This window comes from Sprattus sprattus (assembly GCF_963457725.1).
Source record: "Sprattus sprattus genome assembly, chromosome: 14".
NCBI classification, from domain to species: domain Eukaryota; kingdom Metazoa; phylum Chordata; class Actinopteri; order Clupeiformes; family Clupeidae; genus Sprattus; species Sprattus sprattus.
In genome coordinates, this window is record NC_137912.1 from 19,557,297 (window position 1) to 19,578,880 (window position 21,584).

Sequence of the window (21,584 nt, forward strand, 5' to 3'; positions counted from 1 at the left end):
TGTGTGTGCGCGCCTGTGTGTGTGTGCTTGTGGGTGTGTGTGCGTGTGTGTGTGCGTGCGCGTGTGTGTGTGTGTGTGTGTGTGTGTGTCCTCATTATAACTGAGTGTGTTCCCACTCAGCAGGTAGACTTCTCTTTGCAAGTGAAGAGTTCATCTGAGGCAACTACTGTCTCTGTGACAGCAACAGATTCATACCAGATCCACAACAGATCCAGCTCAGACTAGACCCAGACTTGGTCCAGACTAGGCTCAGAGCCTGCTGCTTAGTGGGCCCATCTAATCAAATTAACAGAGAAATCTGCTTGGGGAGGGTGGTTGTATGTGTGTTTCTCTCTCTCTCTCTATCTCTCTCTCTGTGTTTAAACGTATGAGTGAAGTGTGTGTCTGTGTGGGTGGGTGTGTGTGTGTGTAGATTTGGTGTTGTTCTTTGTGTTTCTCGCTGTGGTGGGATCAGAGAGCTGTACTCTGGTTGTCGCCTCCTCGGTTAATTTTAGACCTCCCTCCCTCTCTCATCTCTCTGCCTGTCTCTCTCTCCTCCCTCCTTCTTTCCTCCCTCCCTCTCTCTCTCTTTTCTCTCTCTCCCCTTTCTCTCTCCCTTTCTCTCTCCCCCTCCCCACCTCTCTCTTCCTCTGCCTCCCAACCTCTCCTTCTCTCCTTTCTCTCTCCCTTTCTCTCTCCCTCACCCTCTCTCTCCCTTTCTTTCTCCCTCCCCACCTCTCTCTCTCCCTCTCCCTCCCCACCTATCTCTCCATCTCCTTTCTCTCTCTCTCTCCCTCTCCCTCCCCACCTCTCTCTCTCCCCACCTTTCCCTCTCCTTCTCTCCGTTCTCTCTCCCTTCGACCTGCCCTCTCCTCTCAGCCCGAACTCTTCACCCCTGAGCATCACTCAAAGGAAACAATATGTCAGATGGAGGGATGGAGAGGCAGAGTGAAGAGGAAGAGAGGAGAAAAAGCCTGAGAGAGAAAATGGGGCAAAGGAACACTGGCAACAGAGACTAGGGGAAAAATAGACTAAAAAATCAATGGAAAAAAAAGACAGATGGGAGAGAAAGAAAACTGAGGTATACAGTAGATGAAGAAGCAGGGCTGGATGGGAATGTGTTGGAGAACCTCCCTGGCACAGTGTGAAGTCCTGCACTGGGGACTGCCTTCTGCCCCTTCAGACAGACAGCTGAGAGGGAGAGGAAGGGAAGAGAGAGAGAGTAGTCAGAGGGGAGACGGTGGCGTAAGACCTCACTTCAGACACACAGGTTAATTTTAAAACAATCCAACCTGAGCTGTCTGACACTTTGAATGACTGTGTGTGTGTATGTGTGTGAGTGTGTGAGTGTGTGTGCGTGTAAGCGTGTGTATGTGCGTGTGCATGTGCGTGTGTGTGTGTGTGTGTGTGGGGAGTATAGGTGGGCGCCTGTCACTGTTTTTAATGGAGTTCAGTGGTGATGGTTCAGACGTGCGACAAGACACACACCTCTCCATCCCCCCATCCCCAGTCTTTTAATAGACTTCTCTCTGTTCCCTCTTCCTACTCTTTTTCATTGTCTATTCATCTCTCCTTTCCTCTCCTGTTGTGGCCTTTTTCCATTTAGTCTCTTGTATTTGGCTCTCCAGTATCTTCTCTATCTTTTTTCCCTTCTCCTCTCATCCCCTCGCTTCTCTCCACTCCACTCTGATCTTCTCTTCTCCTCTCTTCTCCTCTCTTTACTTCTCTTCTCCTCTCCTCTCCTCTCCTCTAGTCTCTTCTTCTCTCCTCTCCTCTCTTCTTCTCTCCTCTCATCTTCTATTCTGTCCTCTTCTCTCTTCTCTCTTTTCTAGTCTCTTCTGCTTCTGTAATTCACAGAACCTTTATTTCTCTTGGTCTTGTGTTCTCTGTCAATGTCTCCACTCTCCTCCTCCTCCCTCTCCACTCTCCTCCTCCTCTTCTGCCACATTGTCACTCCTGATCTGGAGTCAGAAGGGAATGGACTGGTTGGTGTGAGAGGGGTGGGTACTAGTGGTGGGGACCAGTATGAGTGTGAGTGTGTGCTGTCAGCTGGGATTGACGTGTGTGTGTTATGTGAGTGGTACGGTGTAATGTAATTTATGTGAGAGTGTGTATGTTGTGCCCGTTTGTGGGTGTGTAAGTGTGGGGGGGGATATATACTATCTCTGTGTTTGTGTGAGTGTGTGTTTGTGTGTGTGTGTGTGTGTGTGTGTGTGTGTGTGTGTGTGTGTGTGTGTGTGTGTGTGTGTTTGTGTGTACCTGAACAAATCCTTAGAGGTTCTGATTCTGGTAGGTAGGAGAGGAGTTGTTGCCATGGTAAAGATGCTGCTCCCCTTCTGGACACAGCTGTTACTTTTTCCTCTCTATCTCACCTTCTCCTTCCTCCCTTTTTCCTCTCTCTCTCCTTCTCTTTCCTCCCTTTACCTTCATCTCTCATCCTTCTCTCTTCTCCTCACCTCACCTCTCCATTTCTACTGCTCTCCTTTTCCCCCGTCTGTTCACCCCTATCTTATGTCCTTTGCTCCATCTCTTCTTCTTCCCCTCTTCTCCAGCTCTCCTCTCATCCCTCTCTCCTTACTCTACTCTGCTGAGTGTCCCTCTCTGTGTAATTCCCTTTTCTTCTTCTGTCTTATTTCTTTGTGTTCTCTCTCTCCTTCTGTCCAGCTTTCTATCTCTTTCCAACCCTCTCTCTCTTTCTCTCTCTCTCTCTCCCTCTCTTTTACTCCCTATGGTAAAGGTTTTAAAGGTAAAGGTTTCAAAGCTCATTGATGTTCTCTCACCTGTCCTTTTACATTCATTCTCTCCATCTCTTTATCTCTCTCTCTCTTTCTGTCAGACACACACACACATACACACAAACACACACACACACACACACACACACACACACACACACACTCACACAAACACTCACACAAACACATAAACCCACACATACACACACTCAAACACACACATAAACCCACATATACACACACACACAAACCCAAACATACACACACACATGCACATATATAGACACACACACACACACACACACACACACAGTCACACACACACATACATACTCACACACACGGGGACACACACACAGACACACACACACATGCACACACACAGATACATATTCACACATACACAGACTCACAATTAGCTCATTCAGATTCACCACCACAGTGTGTTTTGATGTTATTACAATCACCCCCCCTCTATTGTCAACCACTTTGGCCATGTAGTGTGTGTGTGTGTGTGTGTGTGTGTGTGTGTGTGTGTGTGTGTGTGTGTGTGTGTGTGTGTGTGTGTGTGTGTGTGGTTTTTCCTGGACGTGCTGGGCGCAGCATCATTCCTGCCTCAGTGGGAGAGAGCTGCAGTACTTTGTGGGCTGTTCACATGATGCTGCTGCATTCTGGAAGCTCGTCTCCTCTCTTACAAAACGCGTTAGGGAATGCAATATTTGTATCCAAACATTGTGAATACACTGAATGAATATGTCTGTGTGTTTCACATCCACACACTCACACACACAAACACACACACTCACACACAAATCCTTCCACACACACACCATGCATATACTGTACATCACTCAAAAATAGAAGACACATTCACGTCTCAACCTCACACTGGACATACACACAAGCCTACACACACTCATACACACGTCTTGTCACAGTTCTCACACACCCCTCATACAGCATCCTAGTGGTGGTAACTGATGTATCTGGGGAGACAGCGCCCCCTATCTCTTCCCCACTGCACCCATCCACAGCCACTCCCTCCCTCTACTGAAGGTTCAGCGGCCCTTGTCAGCTCAGGGGCAGAAGCAGGGTTCCCCAGCAGTAAGATACTCGGGAGCAGATAGGTAAAGACACAAATCAGAAAAGAGATTTAGACTACAGAGTTTTCCATCAGTACTTGGGGTACACCTTTATAAAATGTTAGGGGCCGTTTAAGGATCCCAAATGGCTCTATACTTAGTTATCAGGTTGAGTTGGACTAAACCGTGGATGAAGTTTTTTTTTAGTGAGCCCTGTGTTTCTTGTCTATTGGGAGTTGTGAGAAGAGTAGTCACTTCCCTGTAAGCAAAATGACGTCCCCTAGACGTCCCGTAATGGTCTCTCTGAACGTTCTAAAAACGTAAATGTGTATGGTTCCCGTGACAACTTTAGGACGTTTTGCACGACGTTCCAAGACCGTCCCGAGGACGTTGCGGTGACAACTGGGAAACGTTTTCTATAGGTCCTGGGGATGTTATGCAGGACGTTGCAAGCACCTCCCGAGGGCATTGTGGTTACGTCTGGGGAACGTGTTTCTATAGGTCCTGGGGACGTTCTGCAGGAAGTTGCAAGAACGTCCTGAGGGCATTGTGGTGACATCTACAAAACCTATTTTAGACGTCCTGGGTACGTTATTCAAGGATGCACCGCGGACGTAGCAGGCACGACCGTTTTTGCTGAGCTAAATGAAGAAAATAAAATAATAATAGATCGCGGAGCCGTCATTTTGCTTACAGTGCGCACACACACACAAGTTCAAGTTCATTTATATTACACATTTCATATGATATGCATAGACACAGACACACACGATTACAAAGTTGATTGCGGGCATGGGAATTGAACCGTAAACCTTCCTATTAATAAACGAGATCGCTACCTACTGTCCTAACACTGTCTGATTACTATAGTGCCACTTTAACAGGTTTATCACAGTGTGAGACAGCCAACAAACTTAGTCTTTTTTTCCGAGGGTTTGAGGAAAAGCATATTGTAGCAATCTCAGTCACTACGCATTGAGGGTTTTCCGTAATGATTCCTTTTTTAATTAACATCCATGGCACATCACGGACGTGCGGGCAGGGAGGCAGAATAACTAGCCAAACTAAGAATGATGAAATAAAATAAATATGAATGCTTCTGTACTGATCTGTGCTATAAATGTAATGTCTGCATGATTCCAATACAATGCATACATAGGAAGGTGACCAAGTGTCTAGCTTTAACATATTGAGCTTTCCACAGGCCTTCAAAGATGGTGCAACAGAACGAAGAGCTCACCGGTCAAATTGTCTGATTGGAATTTCTTTAAAAATCCCGTCTCGCAAACACAATTTTGACAACAATCCTAATATTACGTAAGGCCTATAAAGCAAACGTGCACTGCCCTTATTATGTTTAAAAGGAACAGGCTAATCTGCCGTTAGAAAGTTATTTAACAACACGCATATGCTGCATTTTAAAGCGCAAACCCTCGGTTTCAAACGAGGAGCGAACTGAGTGAGAAGGATCCAACATGGCCAAGCAGACTAGCCTTAAAAGCTTTTTTTCAGAGGCCAAAAACATCTGATGAGGGTAAACACGTTTCCTTTTATTACCGTGCGTGAGCGCGCGGAAGAGCCGAGAGCGGTATTGCAGACAGAGATTTTGAAAAATTATAGCACTCGCCTCATATTGAAAATTGGAGCTGTGAACGTAGTTCAAAATTATGAATTATCAACAATGAACTGAGCAAGTTCGTGTAGAAAGTGAACTTTCCAAACACTGAATACCTGAAGCCCTAGATGTTCGAACAGCATCACCAAAGAAAAAGCTGAAATGTCGGGCGTTTATGTCGTTATGGAGTGACAAGTTCTCTTGGCTCAGGTGCGAGGTAATTGATAGTCACAGTAAAATGTGCAAAGTATTCACAAGAGGGTCGAATAATTTAAGAATCTCTGCTCTCATTGAACAGAGCAATGACCATGTTGCGGCGCTCATTTTAACGCCACAGCAGGTTGCGCTTAAAGGTCACTTATTGACGCGCATCAGACATAAATGTTTTTGTTTCCCATTGTAAACTTAGGAAAATAAACATGTTGCATTCTAAACTACCTGATTATGTTATTATTTAAGCTATGCAGGCCGTCAGTTTTCTTCAATGGGCTAATTTAGAAGCAGAAATAGGCTAGATATTTGGCCGGCTTATCATTAAAATGTCGGGCAAATGAAAATCATTTTTCTCTAGCGGAACTTCTGGTTCAGAGAGGACCATCAGAGGACCAAATAAGAACGGTCCCTAAAAGTCCGTTTTAAGGCTCATGCGAACGTCACGCAGAGGACCTGCAGGTAAAGGTTACGGGACGTTTTTAAATGACGTCCTGGGGATGTGTGCTGAGTTACCAAATTATAACGTTCCTTAATAGTCCGTTTTAAGGCTCATGCGAACGTCACGCAGAGGACCTGCAGGTAAAGTTTACGGGACGTTTTTAAATGACGTCCTGGGGATGTGTGCTGAGTGACCAAATTATAACGTTCCTTAATAGTCCGTTTTAAGGCTCATGCGAACGTCACGCAGAGGACCTGCAGGTAAAGGTTACGGGACGTTTTTAAATGACGTCCTGGGGATGAGTGCTGAGTTACCAAATTATAACGTTCCTTAATAGTCCGTTTTAAGGCTCATGCGAACGTCACGCAGAGGACCTGCAGGTAAAGTTTACGGGACGTTTTTAAATGACGTCCTGGGGATGTGTGCTGAGTGACCAAATTATAACGTTCCTTAATAGTCCGTTTTAAGGCTCATGCGAACGTCACGCAGAGGACCTGCAGGTAAAGGTTACGGGACGTTTTTAAATGACGTCCTGGGGATGAGTGCTGAGTTACCAAATTATAACGTTCCTTAATAGTCCGTTTTAAGGCTCATGCGAACGTCACGCAGAGGACCTGCAGGTAAAGGTTACGGGACGTTTTTAAATGACGTCCTGGGGACGTGTGCTGAGTGACCAAATTATAACGTTCCTTAATAGTCCGTTTTAAGGCTCATGCGAACGTCACGCAGAGGACCTGCAGGTAAAGGTTACGGGACGTTTTTAAATGACGTCCTGGGGACGTGTGCTAAGTGACCAAATTATAACGTTCCTTAATAGTCCGTTTTAAGGCTCATGCGAACGTCACGCAGAGGACCTGCAGGTAAAGGTTATGGGGACGTTTTTAAATGACGTCCTGGGGACGTGTGCTGAGTGACCAAATTCTAACGTTCCTTAGTAGTCCGTTTTAAGGCTCATGCGAACGTTACGCAGAGGACCTGCAGGTAAAGGTTATGGGGACGTTTTTAAATGACGTCCTGGGGAGGTGTGCTGACAGACCAATTTATAATGTTCCCTAAAAGTCCGATTTAAGACTCATGCGAACGTCACAGAAGGACCAAACGTAGACTTGCTACGAACGTCAAAAACGTTCTGGTAACGTCCTCTAGCGAACGTTATGGCGGGGACCAATTGGGGACGATTGGGGACCTTGCGAATGTCCTGTTAACGTCCTGGGGACGTTCCCTGTTTGCGGGGTTATGTTCTTATGTTTTATTTACAGGGATGCTTTTAATGTTTATCATATTATTCATACATCCTATAACACATATATCTCATTATGTATAATTGTTATCGGTGATGTGTGAATCCATTGCATTTGAGAAACAGTTTGGTATGCCTTGGAAATTGAGTGAGTGTGTTTCTGTGTCTGCCTGAATTTGTGTATGTGCGTGTTTGTTGCCAAGATAGTCCACTTATCAAAAGAATCCTCTGGTTAAATGGAGTCCCAGTAGGCTGGAAGAGCAGGAGGCGAGAGAAGCATTTAAAAACCTGCTGCGTTCCCAATCACAGCTTTCAGTGTGGGCCGGCTCTCATGCAGCAGAGAGAGAGAGGGAGGGGGGAGAAGAGAGAGAGAGAGAGAGAGAGAGAGAGAGAGAGAGAGAGAGAGAGAGAGAGAGAGAGAGATGATAAGCCAAACACAGAACAGGGAGATTGAAAGGAGAGAGGGAAGGAAAGAGAGAGAGGGGGAGAGAGAAGGACTGAGAGAGGTAGAGAGAGAAAGAAAGAGAGGAAGAGAGACCAAAAGTGGAGAGACAGTGGGAGAGAGAAAGAAAGATTCAGGGACAGAGGGAGAGATAGATAGGGACAGAAAAAGACAGAAGAGAGGGGAAGAAGGAGGGAAAGAGGGAGACGGAAAAGAAAGAGGAAGACGTGAAGAATGAAATACATCTGTGAAATACAAAAAGCTATAGGGCTGAATGGAGAGAGACAGAGAGCGATGGAAATATAAACGGGAGTGAAAGAGTGGGGTGAGCCAGAGAGAAGTAGAAATGTGATTCATGGGATTGTGAGAACACCACATGTGGGTTTGGTATGGAGCAGGGAGCAGCAGCAGCCCACAGCACTAATCTATGTCCACCTCCAGCGCACAGTACCCAGAAACATCACCACACTTCACCGAGCTACATCACCACACAGTACCCAGCTACATCACCACACAGTACCCAGCCACATCACCACACAGTACCCAGCTACATCACCACACTTCACCGAGCTACATCACCACACAGTACCCAGCCACATCACCACACAGTACCCAGCTACATCACCACACTTCACCGAGCTACATCACCACACAGTACCCAGCTACATCACCACACAATACCCAGCCACATCACCACACAGTACCCAGCTACATCACCACACTTCATCCAGCTACATCACCACACAGTACCCAGCTACATCACCACACAGTACCCAGCTACATCACCACACAATACCCAGCTACATCACCACACAATACCCAGCTACATCACCACACAGTACCCAGCCACATCACCACACAGTACCCAGCTACATCACCACACAATACCCAGCTACATCACCACACAATACCCAGCTACATCACCACACAGTACCCAGCTACATCACCACACAATACCCAGCTACATCACCACACAATACCCAGCCACATCACCACACAATACCCAGCTACATCACCACACAATACCCAGCTACATCCAGCTACATCACCACACAGTACCCAGCTACCCTAGCTGTCATGTCAGTCAACACAGTAACCAGCTACATCACCACACTTCACCCAGCTTCATCCAGCTACATCACACAGCCAGCTACCTTAGCTCTCATGTCAGTCAACACAGTAACCAGCTACATCACCACACAGTACCCAGCTACATCACCACACAGTACCCAGCTACATCACCACACAGTACCCAGCTACATCACCACACTGTACCCAGCTTCATCATCACACAGTACCCAGCTACATCACCACACAGTACCCAGCTACATCCAGCTACATCACCACACAGCCAGCTACCCTAGCTCTCATGTCAGTCAACACAGTACCCAGCTATATCACCACACAGTACCCAGCTACATCTCCACACAGTACCCAGCTACCATAGCCCTAATGCCAGTCAACGCAGTACCACAGTGAATGTAACATTTTATTTTACAAGTAAACTTGCGCCTGTCTACACAAAAGTGTCATCACACAGATGCATATTGAAAACTTTTCGATGATATTCGCTCTGTGGGTTGTCCATCCATTAGTATTTCATGCCAAATATATTGTTATTTATCGTTCTTTGCGGTAGGTTCCCCGCAAACAGGGAACGTCCCCAGGACGTTAACAGGACATTCGCAAGGTCCCCAATCGTCCCCAATTGGTCCCCGCCACAACGTTCGCTAGAGGACGTTACCAGAACGTTTTTGACGTTCGTAGCAAGTCTACGTTTGGTCCTTCTGTGACGTTCGCATGAGTCTTAAATCGGACTTTTAGGGAACCTTATAAATTGGTCTGTCAGCACACCTCCCCAGGACGTCATTTAAAAACGTCCCCATAACCTTTACCTGCAGGTCCTCTGCGTAACGTTCGCATGAGCCTTAAAACGGACTATTAAGGAACGTTATAATTTGGTCACTTAGCACACGTCCCCAGGACGTCATTTAAAAACGTCCCGTAACCTTTACCTGCAGGTCCTCTGCGTGACGTTCGCATGAGCCTTAAAACGGACTATTAAGGAACGTTATAATTTGGTCACTCAGCACACGTCCCCAGGACGTCATTTAAAAACGTCCCGTAACCTTTACCTGCAGGTCCTCTGCGTGACGTTCGCATGAGCCTTAAAACGGACTATTAAGGAACGTTATAATTTGGTCACTCAGCACACGTCCCCAGGACGTCATTTAATGACGTCCCGTAACCTTTACCTGCAGGTCCTCTGCGTGACGTTCGCATGAGCCTTAAAACGGACTATTAAGGAACGTTATAATTTGGTCACTCAGCACACGTCCCCAGGACGTCATTTAATGACGTCCCGTAACCTTTACCTGCAGGTCCTCTGCGTGACGTTCGCATGAGCCTTAAAACGGACTTTTAGGGACCGTTCTTATTTGGTCCTCTGATGGTCCTCTCTGAACCAGAAGTTCCGCTAGAGAAAAATGATTTTCATTTGCCCGACATTTTAATGATAAGCCGGCCAAATATCTAGCCTATTTCTGCTTCTAAATTAGCCCATTGAAGAAAACTGACGGCCTGCATAGCTTAAATAATAACATAATCAGGTAGTTTAGAATGCAACATGTTTATTTTCCTAAGTTTACAATGGGAAACAAAAACATTTATGTCTGATGCGCGTCAATAAGTGGCCTTTAAGCGCAACCTGCTGTGGCGTTAAAATGAGCGCCGCAACATGGTCATTGCTCTGTTCAATGAGAGCAGAGATTCTTAAATTATTCGACCCTCTTGTGAATCCTTTGCACATTTTACTGTGACTATCAATTACCTCGCACCGGAGCCAAGAGAACTTGTCACTCCATAACGACATAAACGCCCGACATTTCAGCTTTTTCTTTGGTGATGCTGTTCGAACATCTAGGGCTTCAGGTATTCAGTGTTTGGAAAGTTCACTTTCTACATGAACTTGCTCAGTTCATTGTTGATAATTCATAATTTTGAACTACGTTCACAGCTCCAATTTTCAATATGAGGCGAGTGCTATAATTTTTCAAAATCTCTGTCTGCAATACCGCTCTCGGCTCTTCCGTGCGCTCACGCACGGTAATAAAAGGAAACGCGCAACACTGCAGGTATTACAGGTTCATCCTCGTCAGAAGGTTTACCCTCATCAGATGTTTTTGGCCTCTGAAAAAAAGCTTTTAAGGCTAGTCTGCTTGGCCATGTTGGATCCTTCTCACTCAGTTCGCTCCTCGTTTGAAACCGAGGGTTTGCGCTTTAAAATGCAGCATATGCGTGTTGTTAAATAACTTTCTAACGGCAGATTAGCCTGTTCCTTTTAAACATAATAAGGCGGGCAGTGCACGTTTGCTTTATAGGCCTTACATAATATTAGGATTGTTGTCAAAATTGTGTTTGCCAGACGGGATTTTTAAAGAAATTCCAATCAGACAATTTGACCGGTGAGCTCTTCGTTCTGTTGCACCATCTTTGAAGGCCTGTGGAAAGCTCAATATGTTAAAGCTAGACACTTGGTCACCTTCCTATGTATGCATTGTATTGGAATCATGCAGACATTACATTTATAGCACAGATCAGTACAGAAGCATTCATATTTATTTTATTTCATCATTCTTAGTTTGGCTACTTATTCTGCCTCCCTGCCCGCACGTCCGGGATGTGCCATGGATGTTAATTAAAAAAGGAATCATTACGGAAAACCCTCAATGCGTAGTGACTGAGATTGCTACAATATGCTTTTCCTCAAACCCTCGGAAAAAAAGACTAAGTTTGTTGGCTGTCTCACACTGTGATAAACCTGTTAAAGTGGCACTATAGTAATCAGACAGTGTTAGGACAGTAGGTAGCGATCTCGTTTAGTAATAGGAAGGTTTACGGTTCAATTCCCATGCCCGCAATCAAGTTTGTAATCGTCTGTGTCTATGCATATCATATGAAATGTGTAATATAAATGAACTTGAACTTGTGTGTGTGTGCGCACTGTAAGCAAAATGACGGCTCCGCGATCTATTATTATTTTATTTTCTTCATTTAGCTCAGCAAAAACGGTCGTGCCTGCTACGTCCGCGGTGCATCCTTGAATAACGTACCCAGGACGTCTAAAATAGGTTTTGTAGATGTCACCACAATGCCCTCAGGACGTTCTTGCAACTTCCTGCAGAACGTCCCCAGGACCTATAGAAACACGTTCCCCAGACGTAACCACAATGCCCTCGGGAGGTGCTTGCAACGTCCTGCATAACGTCCCCAGGACCTATAGAAAACGTTTCCCAGTTGTCACCGCAACGTCCTCGGGACGGTCTTGGAACGTCGTGCAAAACGTCCTAAAGTTGTCACGGGAACCATACACATTTACGTTTTTAGAACGTTCAGAGAGACCATTACGGGACGTCTAGGGGACGTCATTTTGCTTACAGGGTTATGAAGTGCATGCATAGTCACTGGCACAGACTATTAACTCATCAACCAATCACCGAGGTCACTGACAGCAAGTTTGTGCATGAGATTTGATTGTAGCCATAGCAACAGAGTCTCTCTCTTAGCTTAGGAGTTCTTGCTTTTCCTTAGTTCGTCTCACAGAACATCGAACACAGTGCCCACCTACCGTACCAGACAACCCACTAACCTTGTCTCTATGTCAGTGAGGAGAGTGCCCACCTACCGTACCAAACAACCCACTAACCTTGTCTCTATGTCATATTTCAAGATTTTGAAACTCAGGTCTGTTACTAAACACTAAATCAGTCTGAATTCTGGCGAAGTAGGTTATTCTGTTGGCCCCCTGTCTGCTAGAGGTTCTTTTGAATTGATCGGTTTCCCCAATTGCCTCAAAATAATTATCACCTCTCTTTTAAAATTTCATTCTCTTAGCATGTTTAGCGTGTTTTGGAAAAAAAACATTAATATGTATGTACATGTGTGTGTCATGTGAGCTGTTGTGCATAGGCGTGTCTTTAGCCTAGTGTCATTATTAGCAGCCTTTCCTCACTCTAAAAGCTAAAAGCAGAACTAACTTAGCCAGAAACACAGAAAGGAAATGAGAGGTATGTAAATGCAACTCAGTCTGGAGCTGTCTCGTCTGAGAGCGAGAGGGCTAGAGAGAGAGAGGGAGGGAAGGGAGAGAGAGAGAGGGATAGAGAGAGAGAGAGAAAGAGGGGAGAGAGACATAGAAAGAGGGAGCCAGAGAGGGGAAGAGATGGAGAGGGAGGGAAAGAGGGAACAAGAGACAGAAAGAGAGAGGGAGGGAGGGAGCAAGAGAGGGGAGGGAGGGAGAGAGAGGGGGAGTGAGAAACAGCGAGAAAATGAAAATCTGAAATTATGCTAGCTGGCAGTGTTGTGACTACCCCCCATTTGCAGTTAAAAATAAAATGCAAATTTCCTCTGTTCCCCACCGAGAGAAAGAGTGGTGGAGAGAGAGGGAGGGATGAAGAAAGGAATGAAAGAGCGAGGGAAGGTTTTACCTTAGTAGGTGTGAAAAACAGTCGTGCTCAAGTGGCTGTTTCTCCACTTAACCGATGCTCCCCACCCATGCTCCCCACCCAACTCTTAGTCGTTAACCACCTCAGCTGTGTGCAGCAAGAGGACACAACATGTCTCCATGACGATGGGCGCTATGGAGATGACTTTGATCTGGAGGGTGGCCTTGAGTGTGTGTGTGTGGGGGAGGGGGGTAAGGAGTAAAGGGTTGAGGAAGAGGGGTACAGTGGGGTGTTCGGTGTATTTTGCTCTCTCCTGACTAGTCTCTTCCCTTCTTTTATTCTTTCCTTTTTCTTTACCCCTTGTTTCACAATTCCTCTTCCTCTTCCTCCCTACCAACAATACCACAATCTCCTACTCCTCTTCGACCTCTCTCTCTCTCTCTCTCTCTTTCTCTAGCTCACTTTCTAACTCTCTGTCCCTGCCTCCCTCCCTCTCTCCCTCTCCCTCCATCTCTCTCTCTCTCTCCATCCTGCCACCCTGTCTGAAAAGATGTAATCAGCAGTGTGTGTGTGTGTGTGTGTGTGTGTGTGTGTGTGTGTGTGTGTGTGTGTGTGTGTGTGTGTGTGTGTGTGTGTGTGTGTGTGTGTGTGTGTGTGTGTTGCAGCGGATGCAGATGTGAAGATGACAGTTTAATTTAACTCAGGGTAGTGAATCTCTCCTCCATACTGTAATTGGTCCAGCCGTCTCCATACTGGCTGCTGCTTCTCCATGTGGGAGCCAAAATCACAGCTGAGGCTGGAACACATCAGGCTTAGATCTCAGGTCAACAGTGAACCAATAGAGCTTGAACAGAACCAGGTCACATCTAGACCAGATCAGTGCCACATCTAGACCAGATCAGGACCACATCAGTTCCACAGTCACCTGCCATCTGGGATGTGGTAGTTAGTTGAGGTTCTAGGATTGCCCACATCCTTTCTCTTCTTTCACACTTCTCTTCTCTTCCTCTTTTCACCTCCCCCCTGTCCCCCACCACCCTCTCTCCCCCCTCTCTCTCTCTTCATTAGCTCCAGAGACTCCTTACTCTTGTCTTCAGGATCCTGTGCTCCGCTGTTAGTTGGCTGGCTAATCACAGCAGGAAAGAAAATCTTTGGGGAGCAGGAAATGACTCCAGCTCCTCACACTGTCCTTAAATGTCTTAGTGGATACTCTCCCCTCTCATCTTTTACTGGCAATTTCATAAAAAGTCTGCTTTTCTTTTCCCTTTGTTCGACTCTCTCCCTATTTCAAAATTATTCCTTGCCCTTGGTATATGTCCTGTCTCTCTGACTTCCTCTCTGGCAATGAAGTTCTCTTTATTTGTCACACACACACATGCACGCGCACACACACACACACACACAAACTCATGCAAGCACACGCACCCGCACACACACACACACACACACAAGGGCGTCAGTTTGTTTTTAGAAGTGGTGGGGACAATAACCATAAGCTTGAGTGTGGTTTGAAAAGTACTGGGTACCCTTATGTAAGCTATTCATCCATTCAACGTTGCATTACAATATGCTCTACAGTGTATTGTCAGGTGTTGAAAATCCCATTCGAACAATAAAAGATCGTGTTTTGGCTTGTTTTGCAAAATGGTGTTGGGAACACCAGGGTATTGGCTCGGGATATGTAGGCTAATACTAATACACATAGGACAAAGAACAGAATTGGCAACTTAACACTTCTCTTGACAGCAACAAAGTTTACTAGACACCCAATGTCAGACTGTAAAGGGTGTATGAAATGAAACGAGGTACTGAGCATCAACCAGCGGTGTAACAATGACTTGACTTCCCCCTTACCTTCGTAAAGTCAGAAGCATTGATAATGCAATTCTGCGAGACGCAGGCGAATGTACTTATGATGTACAATACACATTAAGGGTTGCTACAATATGTTGTCATGAAAACGTACCAATGAACACAGTATTTCATCGATCAAACGGATTTTGGAGAAACAGTGTAAAATGAGCAGTAGACAACACATGGGGAAACATTAATACAACTTCTTCAGGTGGTTATCAAACATTATTGTGAATTACGAACATTTACATGGATTTATTGGAACAGCCGCTCGACAGCGCCTGCTGCAACAAAACAAACTTCCTCCAACAATATCTTATTCTTTTAACGATATTGAAGCGAAAAAATACATCTGAAGTAGCATTAGGCGTATTATAAAACGTAACATGCATGACGTTTAGAATGGCATTCTACGGTAAGAAACAATAGCAGAGCCATGCACACCTCGCCAAAGGCTGATGTAACCAAGTGGTTATCCACAATCTGAGCTTTTGCTATTTGTTGCACTCATGACTGCTGAGAGATCGCTGCTTGAAAAGCAGGACGTGAACTATAGGAGTTGACAGTATATCAGACAGTAAACGCTATGTGATTAGCCTACCCTGGTGGGTTTTTTCGGTCGCAATTGGTTTGCACATTTTTAAGAGTGGTGGGGACAAAATTCAAATCATGAATAGTGGTGGGGACATGTCCCCCCCGTAACTGACGCCTATGCACACACACACACACACACACACACACACACACTTTCAGTGAGCAGTGAGAATCAGCCTCTGTATTTGACAAATCCTCTGCGTTTAACCTGTCCTATACTTAGCACACACACAACTCTCTCTCCTCTCTTTTCTTTTTCTCTCTTCAGGTACTACAGCGCAACCATCCTGCAGATGTCAGGTGTGCGGGACGATAAGCTGGCCATATGGCTGGTGGCGGTCACTGCGTTCACTAACTTCCTCTTCACGCTGCTCGGCGTGTGGTTGGTGGAGAGGCTGGGCCGCCGCAGACTCACCCTAGGGAGCATCATGGGTAAGGAACATGCTCGCTACTGCAAAGCATTATGGGTAGAGAGCTCATTTACATTTTTCTATTCCATCCAGACCATGTGCTGATGAAGTCTCAAGAAGAAGCTGAAGTCTAGTGCTTAGTTGTAGTATGGTTGATTGTAAGTGACTGTTACATACAGTGACAGCCTTGTCCCTTCTTTTCTACTATAATGACAGTCATGCCTTGTATTGATAGCACTGGTACTTAATACAATGTATTTATAGTACTGTTTGAAGAGCGCAATCAGAGTGATGTTGGTATTCCCACTGGATTGTTTCTTTGTAAGGTTAATTGGTTGTCATACTTAACGTTGATAGTGCTTGTTTTGTAGTGTTGTTAAAGTGTTAGTGTTGTAGTGTTGTTAAAGTGGTTGATGCCTACTGGTTGATGTCTGGTTGATGCCTACTCGTTGATGCCTACTTGTTGATACCTACTGGTTGATGTCTGGTTGATGCATACTGGTTGAGGCCTGGTTGATGCCTACTGGTTAAGGCCTACTGGTTTTGAATTACTGGTTGTGGTTTCCCCTCAGGCACTGCTCTGAGTCTGTCTCTGCTGGCCCTGGGCTTCCTGCTCTCTGCTCAGCACAGCCCTCCAGTTTCACTCAACACAACTGACCCGACCACACCCAACTCCTCCTGCTCAGCCTATCTGTAAGTACCTGCCTCCCTCCCTCCCTCTGTTTGACCCCTTTCTCCTTTTTTCCACGTCTCCATTTCTTCTCTTTCGGTACCATTTCCTTTCATCTGTCGTTACCTCTATCTTTATCTCTATTCTCTCTCACTCTTTTTTGCCTACTCTCTCCCTCGTCCCCTGGTTGTGACCTGGTGGTACCATAATGCACAACTCCAAGTTGTGTGGTGAGTCTTCCTCATTGGCTGCTAGTAACTGTGGCAACAGTCTCATCATCATTATCAATGGATGCAGATGCATTCACACAGATGGTGTGATCCCATAATGCATTGGCTATAGAACTGGTTACATTTTGATATTAGACTCTGTTAAGAGACAGAGAGGCAGAGAAAGAGACAGAGCAACAAAGAGAGATAGAGAAAGACAAAGAGAGATAGAGAGAGATGGAGAGAGACAGAACGAGACGAAGAGTGGCCGAGAAAGACAGATATTTGCTTTCAGGTGATTATCGGTAATGTGGGCGTAATGGCACAGCAGCCATTAGACCACAGTGTCCTTCACCCCATCTGTAACACACACACACACACACACACACACACACATACACACACACACACACACACACACATGCACACACTCTCACAGACTCACACATACACACATGGTGTAAGCAAACACTAAGCTAAGAAACTCAGGACAACAGAATCAGTGACCCTGCAAACAAATGCTGGTGCTCGCATACCCACACTGCAGCAGCATCTCCTCAACGAACCAAATCTTTTTAAAATACTGTTATTTGTTTTAAACAGCATCCTTCCCCATGGCCCATTGGTCTGATATGGATTGTTTTTATTGATAGAGCCTGACTGGGGTTGTAGTTTAATCTCTGGTCTGATATGGTTGTTTTGTATTGATAGAGCCTGACTGGGGTTGTAGTTTCCTCACTGGGGCTTGTCATCAGCTCTGGCAGGCATGGGGCCTGGCAACACTGCCCCTGTTGCAGTGGATTACATCACAGAGGCCTGGTTGTCATTTCACATAGGCAGCCGTGTTCACACTGAGTCTGTGTGCGGCCGTGTTCCTCTGCTTACCCAGAGCCCACAGGCGGTCACTGTGACATGGGCAGAAAATCAGAGCAGAAGGATGTGAATGAATGTTGTGTGTTTCTGGACAGACAGTCATGGCAATTACGTGGGCATTATCATTATGTGTGTGTGTGTGTGCATGTGTGTGTGTGACAGCGATCATTTTTGGAATGTGTCAGAAGCATTTGCATTTAGACTCCAAATGTGATGAGGCACAGACATGCAAACACACATACACACCTACACACACATGCAGGCACACACATACACTTGCACATGCTAATGCAAATGCACGTGCAGCATATGCATATAATACACATGTACACTTACAGAAACACATGCGTGTGTGTCTTCCTGAGGCAGTTGAGTGGCTTTTTTTATGAAACATCTGTGTGCAGTCTGAACAAACAGACGCTTTTAACACAAGAAAACAAACACAGACACACACACACACAGACACACACACACACACACACAGACACACACACACACACACACAGACACACACACACACAGACCTGATGCATTAGCAGACGCTGCAGTGAGATTTAATTCAGCATATGGGGGAGGAACATGGACAGCAGACTCATTACACAGTCACTAATTCCTGGAGGAACGAAATTACATTCGGAAAATATGACAGTTGTGATGAAGTCATATCCCTCTCCAGTCGTATAGGGCGCTACACCCATGCTGGTCGGAATCCCTGAAGACATGTGTATGAGTCTGGGGCAGACAGATTCATGTAATTCAATTCAGTTTGATTTATTCATATAGTGCCCTGATCAATACGTATTGTCTGAAAGCACTTCATAGGAGATAGGCCTGAGGTGCCTTTACTATAGGCAAGCATGGAAGACGGTTGAGGGAATGTTATGCCTCAACAGTAGGTGTTGGCAGATGAAGACAGAGGAGATTTGTCCTGCTGTGTCTTCATGACTGGTTTTACAGACAGACATAGCAGGTGGTTTTGACACATTGCTTTGCTGTTCACAGATATGTGATGGTTTATAGATATCTGTGTCCCATTTATGGGTGTGGCTGATGAGACAAACATATGACAAGCATGAAAGTTGGTATAGAGATGTGACTGTGCAACAAGCATGGCAGATGGAGTACGGATGTGTTTACACCATAGACATGACGTCTGTATTATAGAAGTGTGTCTGCACCATAGACGTGTGCTTGTACCATAGATGTTTTCCTATGCCATAGACACGTGTCTGTGCCATAGACATGGCTTATGGATTTTTGACAGGCGTAGGCCTAGATGATAGCGCTGTATATAGAGAGATACAGGATGTCTGTGCCAGATGACTTTGCAGATGATTGAGAGTGATACCATCTCGTATCAAGTGCTTGTATGACTGTATTGCACCATATGTAGAATACAGCGGGCTGTTTGGACATATTTCTTTGCCGCAGACAGACATTGGATAGTTCAGAATTAGAGTTTCCCCTCTACTGCGATTGACCGTAGCCAGGCAGAGCAGGTGTAGCAGTATTTGTTTGTTATTTGAAGCTAAGGTGTGTGTTCTTCTCCTCCTTCCTCCCCAAAGGTCATGTGAGCCGTGCATGCTGGACCCCAGCTGCGGTTTCTGTTACCGTGAGAACGGGTCAGCAGTGTTCTCCTCCTCCTGTGAGCCGGTCAATGGAGGCTCCACCGAGAGAGCAGCATGGGGCAGGTGAGGAGAGTGTGTGTGTGTTTGAGAAAGTGTGTGTGTGCTTGATAGGTGGAGTGTGTATATCATTTGACTATATTTGTGGGCATGGGTGTGTATGTGTATACATATGTGTGTGTTTGTGTGTCTCATGAGTGCATGTATGTGTGTGTTTACGAGAGTGTGTATTTGTGTTAGAGTGTGTGTGTATTTGCCGGTCACCACAACATCTACTGCATGGGACAGGTGAGGGGTGTGTGTGCTCTTACGTGACTGTGATAAGGGATCTGGTGTTTAGAGGTGTGTGTGTGTGTGTGTGTGTGTGTGTGTGTGTGTGTGTGTGTGTGTGTGTGTGTGTGTGTGTGTGTGTGTGTGTGTGTGTGTGTGTGTGTGTGTGTGTGTGTGTGTGTGTGTGTGTGCTGTCTCCACAGGTGCTCTAACATGACTGTGATGAGGGATCAGACCTACTGGGCCTACAACTTCTGCCCCACCTCCTACTCTTGGCTGGTGCTCCTGGGCCTCGTGCTCTATCTGGCCGCCTTTGCTCCAGGTGAGCAGCAGGCTGGCAAAGATTTGATTAAATAACATTTTCAGTGGTTTGTCTATCACTCTAGTAGGTTCGTTTTTTTAAGTGATTCAAATTGTGAGGAAGTGCCCTTTCTTATTTTTATATTGTTACAGTGTGAGATTCTTTCAACTACAGCCAGAGGTGTGCAACAAGATTTGCAACCTAAAATTTTATATTTAGAACCTTTGGAGTCTTTCAGTTTGTTCTCAAAAAGAATGATCTTTTATGAAATTGTAATTTTGTAGCTATAGCGCTATGTCAATTAGCATTGGCACTAATAATGAATCTCCTTCCTGCCTCTGAGTGTCTTCTGGTCTGCCATCAGGCATGGGTCCGATGCCGTGGACAGTGAACTCTGAGATCTACCCTCTGTGGGCAAGAAGTACAGGAAATGCCTGCTCAGCCGGGGTCAACTGGACCTTCAACGTCCTGGTATCCCTCACATTCCTCCACATGGCACAGTACCTGACCTACTATGGTAAACATGCCAGGCAGAGTGCCATTCAGATGTCAGTCGCAGTCAGTCTAGTCTTGTGGGGTCAGTTGTAATGCGATATGTATGTCTGGGGACCACAGTGGTGATATGTGGGATGGCAATGATGACACCATTTTGAAAGCTTGAAACCAGCCCAAATGTCTCTTGAAATCAGGATTCGAGGGACGATCAAAAGACTAAAAGTAAAGGGACATGCGGGGTAGGGAGAAATTAGGCATAGTCCCATTAGTTCGTTTTCGTCACACTTTCTTTTCGGCTTTTTGCATGTAGTTGTCTTCATGGGTTCATTACATATTGCAGACATTATGTAGAATAGAATAGAAATGGCCCCACAAGACGTAGAAAAGTCTGTCAACATACAGTATGTTATTCCATTTGCTCAATTCACATGCAGTATTTGGATTGGATTATATTCAATGTGCAAAACCTGATTTTTTTAGGCTCATTGCATTGTGGGTATTGTAGTCCAGTAACAGAACCTTGTTTTATCTTTTTCCATAGGGGCATTCTTCTTGTACTCCAGCCTTGCCTGGCTGGGATTTGTGTTTATATATGGCTGTTTGCCCGAGACAAAGGGCCGTCGGCTGGAGGAAGTGGAGTCCCTGTTTGAGAATCAGTTGTGCTCTTGCGGGGTTTCCGACTCTGACGAGGGTCGGCAGGTGGAGTACATTAGAGTCAAAGGTAGCAATTACCACCTGTCTGACAACGACGCCTCTGATGTGGAATAGACTGGGGGAAGCATGATTACAGAAGCCTGCCAACGCACAAGTGTACACATATACACACACAAACACGATCATACGTACATAAAGTCAAACACATTCACATACACCATGATGTCTGATGTTCTTCAACCCAGGGCCATGTTCTGGTGTGAGGTTGGAGGTGATTGGTTGTTCTACACCTTCATGATGGGTGGACCCTATCTGCCCAATCAGGTTCTGTCTCAGTTATGACATCACCACTAGAGGATGAAGACACGGTGAAGGTTGGGGGATAATCCTATTTAAAAGTTCAGACTTCAGCATAGTACAAAGCTATCAGTGTCTTAATGAAC

General features: G+C 45.6%; 1 protein-coding gene across 1 annotated transcript in view; it reads left to right on the forward strand.

Moving 5' to 3' along the window:
- The window catches only part of LOC308375114 (proton myo-inositol cotransporter-like), a gene marked incomplete at both ends in the record, with an annotated part of 76,264 nt that extends 55,009 nt beyond the window's left edge, over positions 1–21,255 (forward strand). Inside the window, 6 exon segments of the mRNA XM_080851164.1 lie at positions 15,903–16,066; positions 16,617–16,737; positions 19,362–19,487; positions 19,895–20,013; positions 20,357–20,509; positions 21,029–21,255. Of these exon segments, the coding sequence (XP_080707290.1) occupies positions 15,903–16,066; positions 16,617–16,737; positions 19,362–19,487; positions 19,895–20,013; positions 20,357–20,509; positions 21,029–21,255 (910 nt within the window).
- Positions 21,256–21,584: the final 329 nt, after the last annotated feature.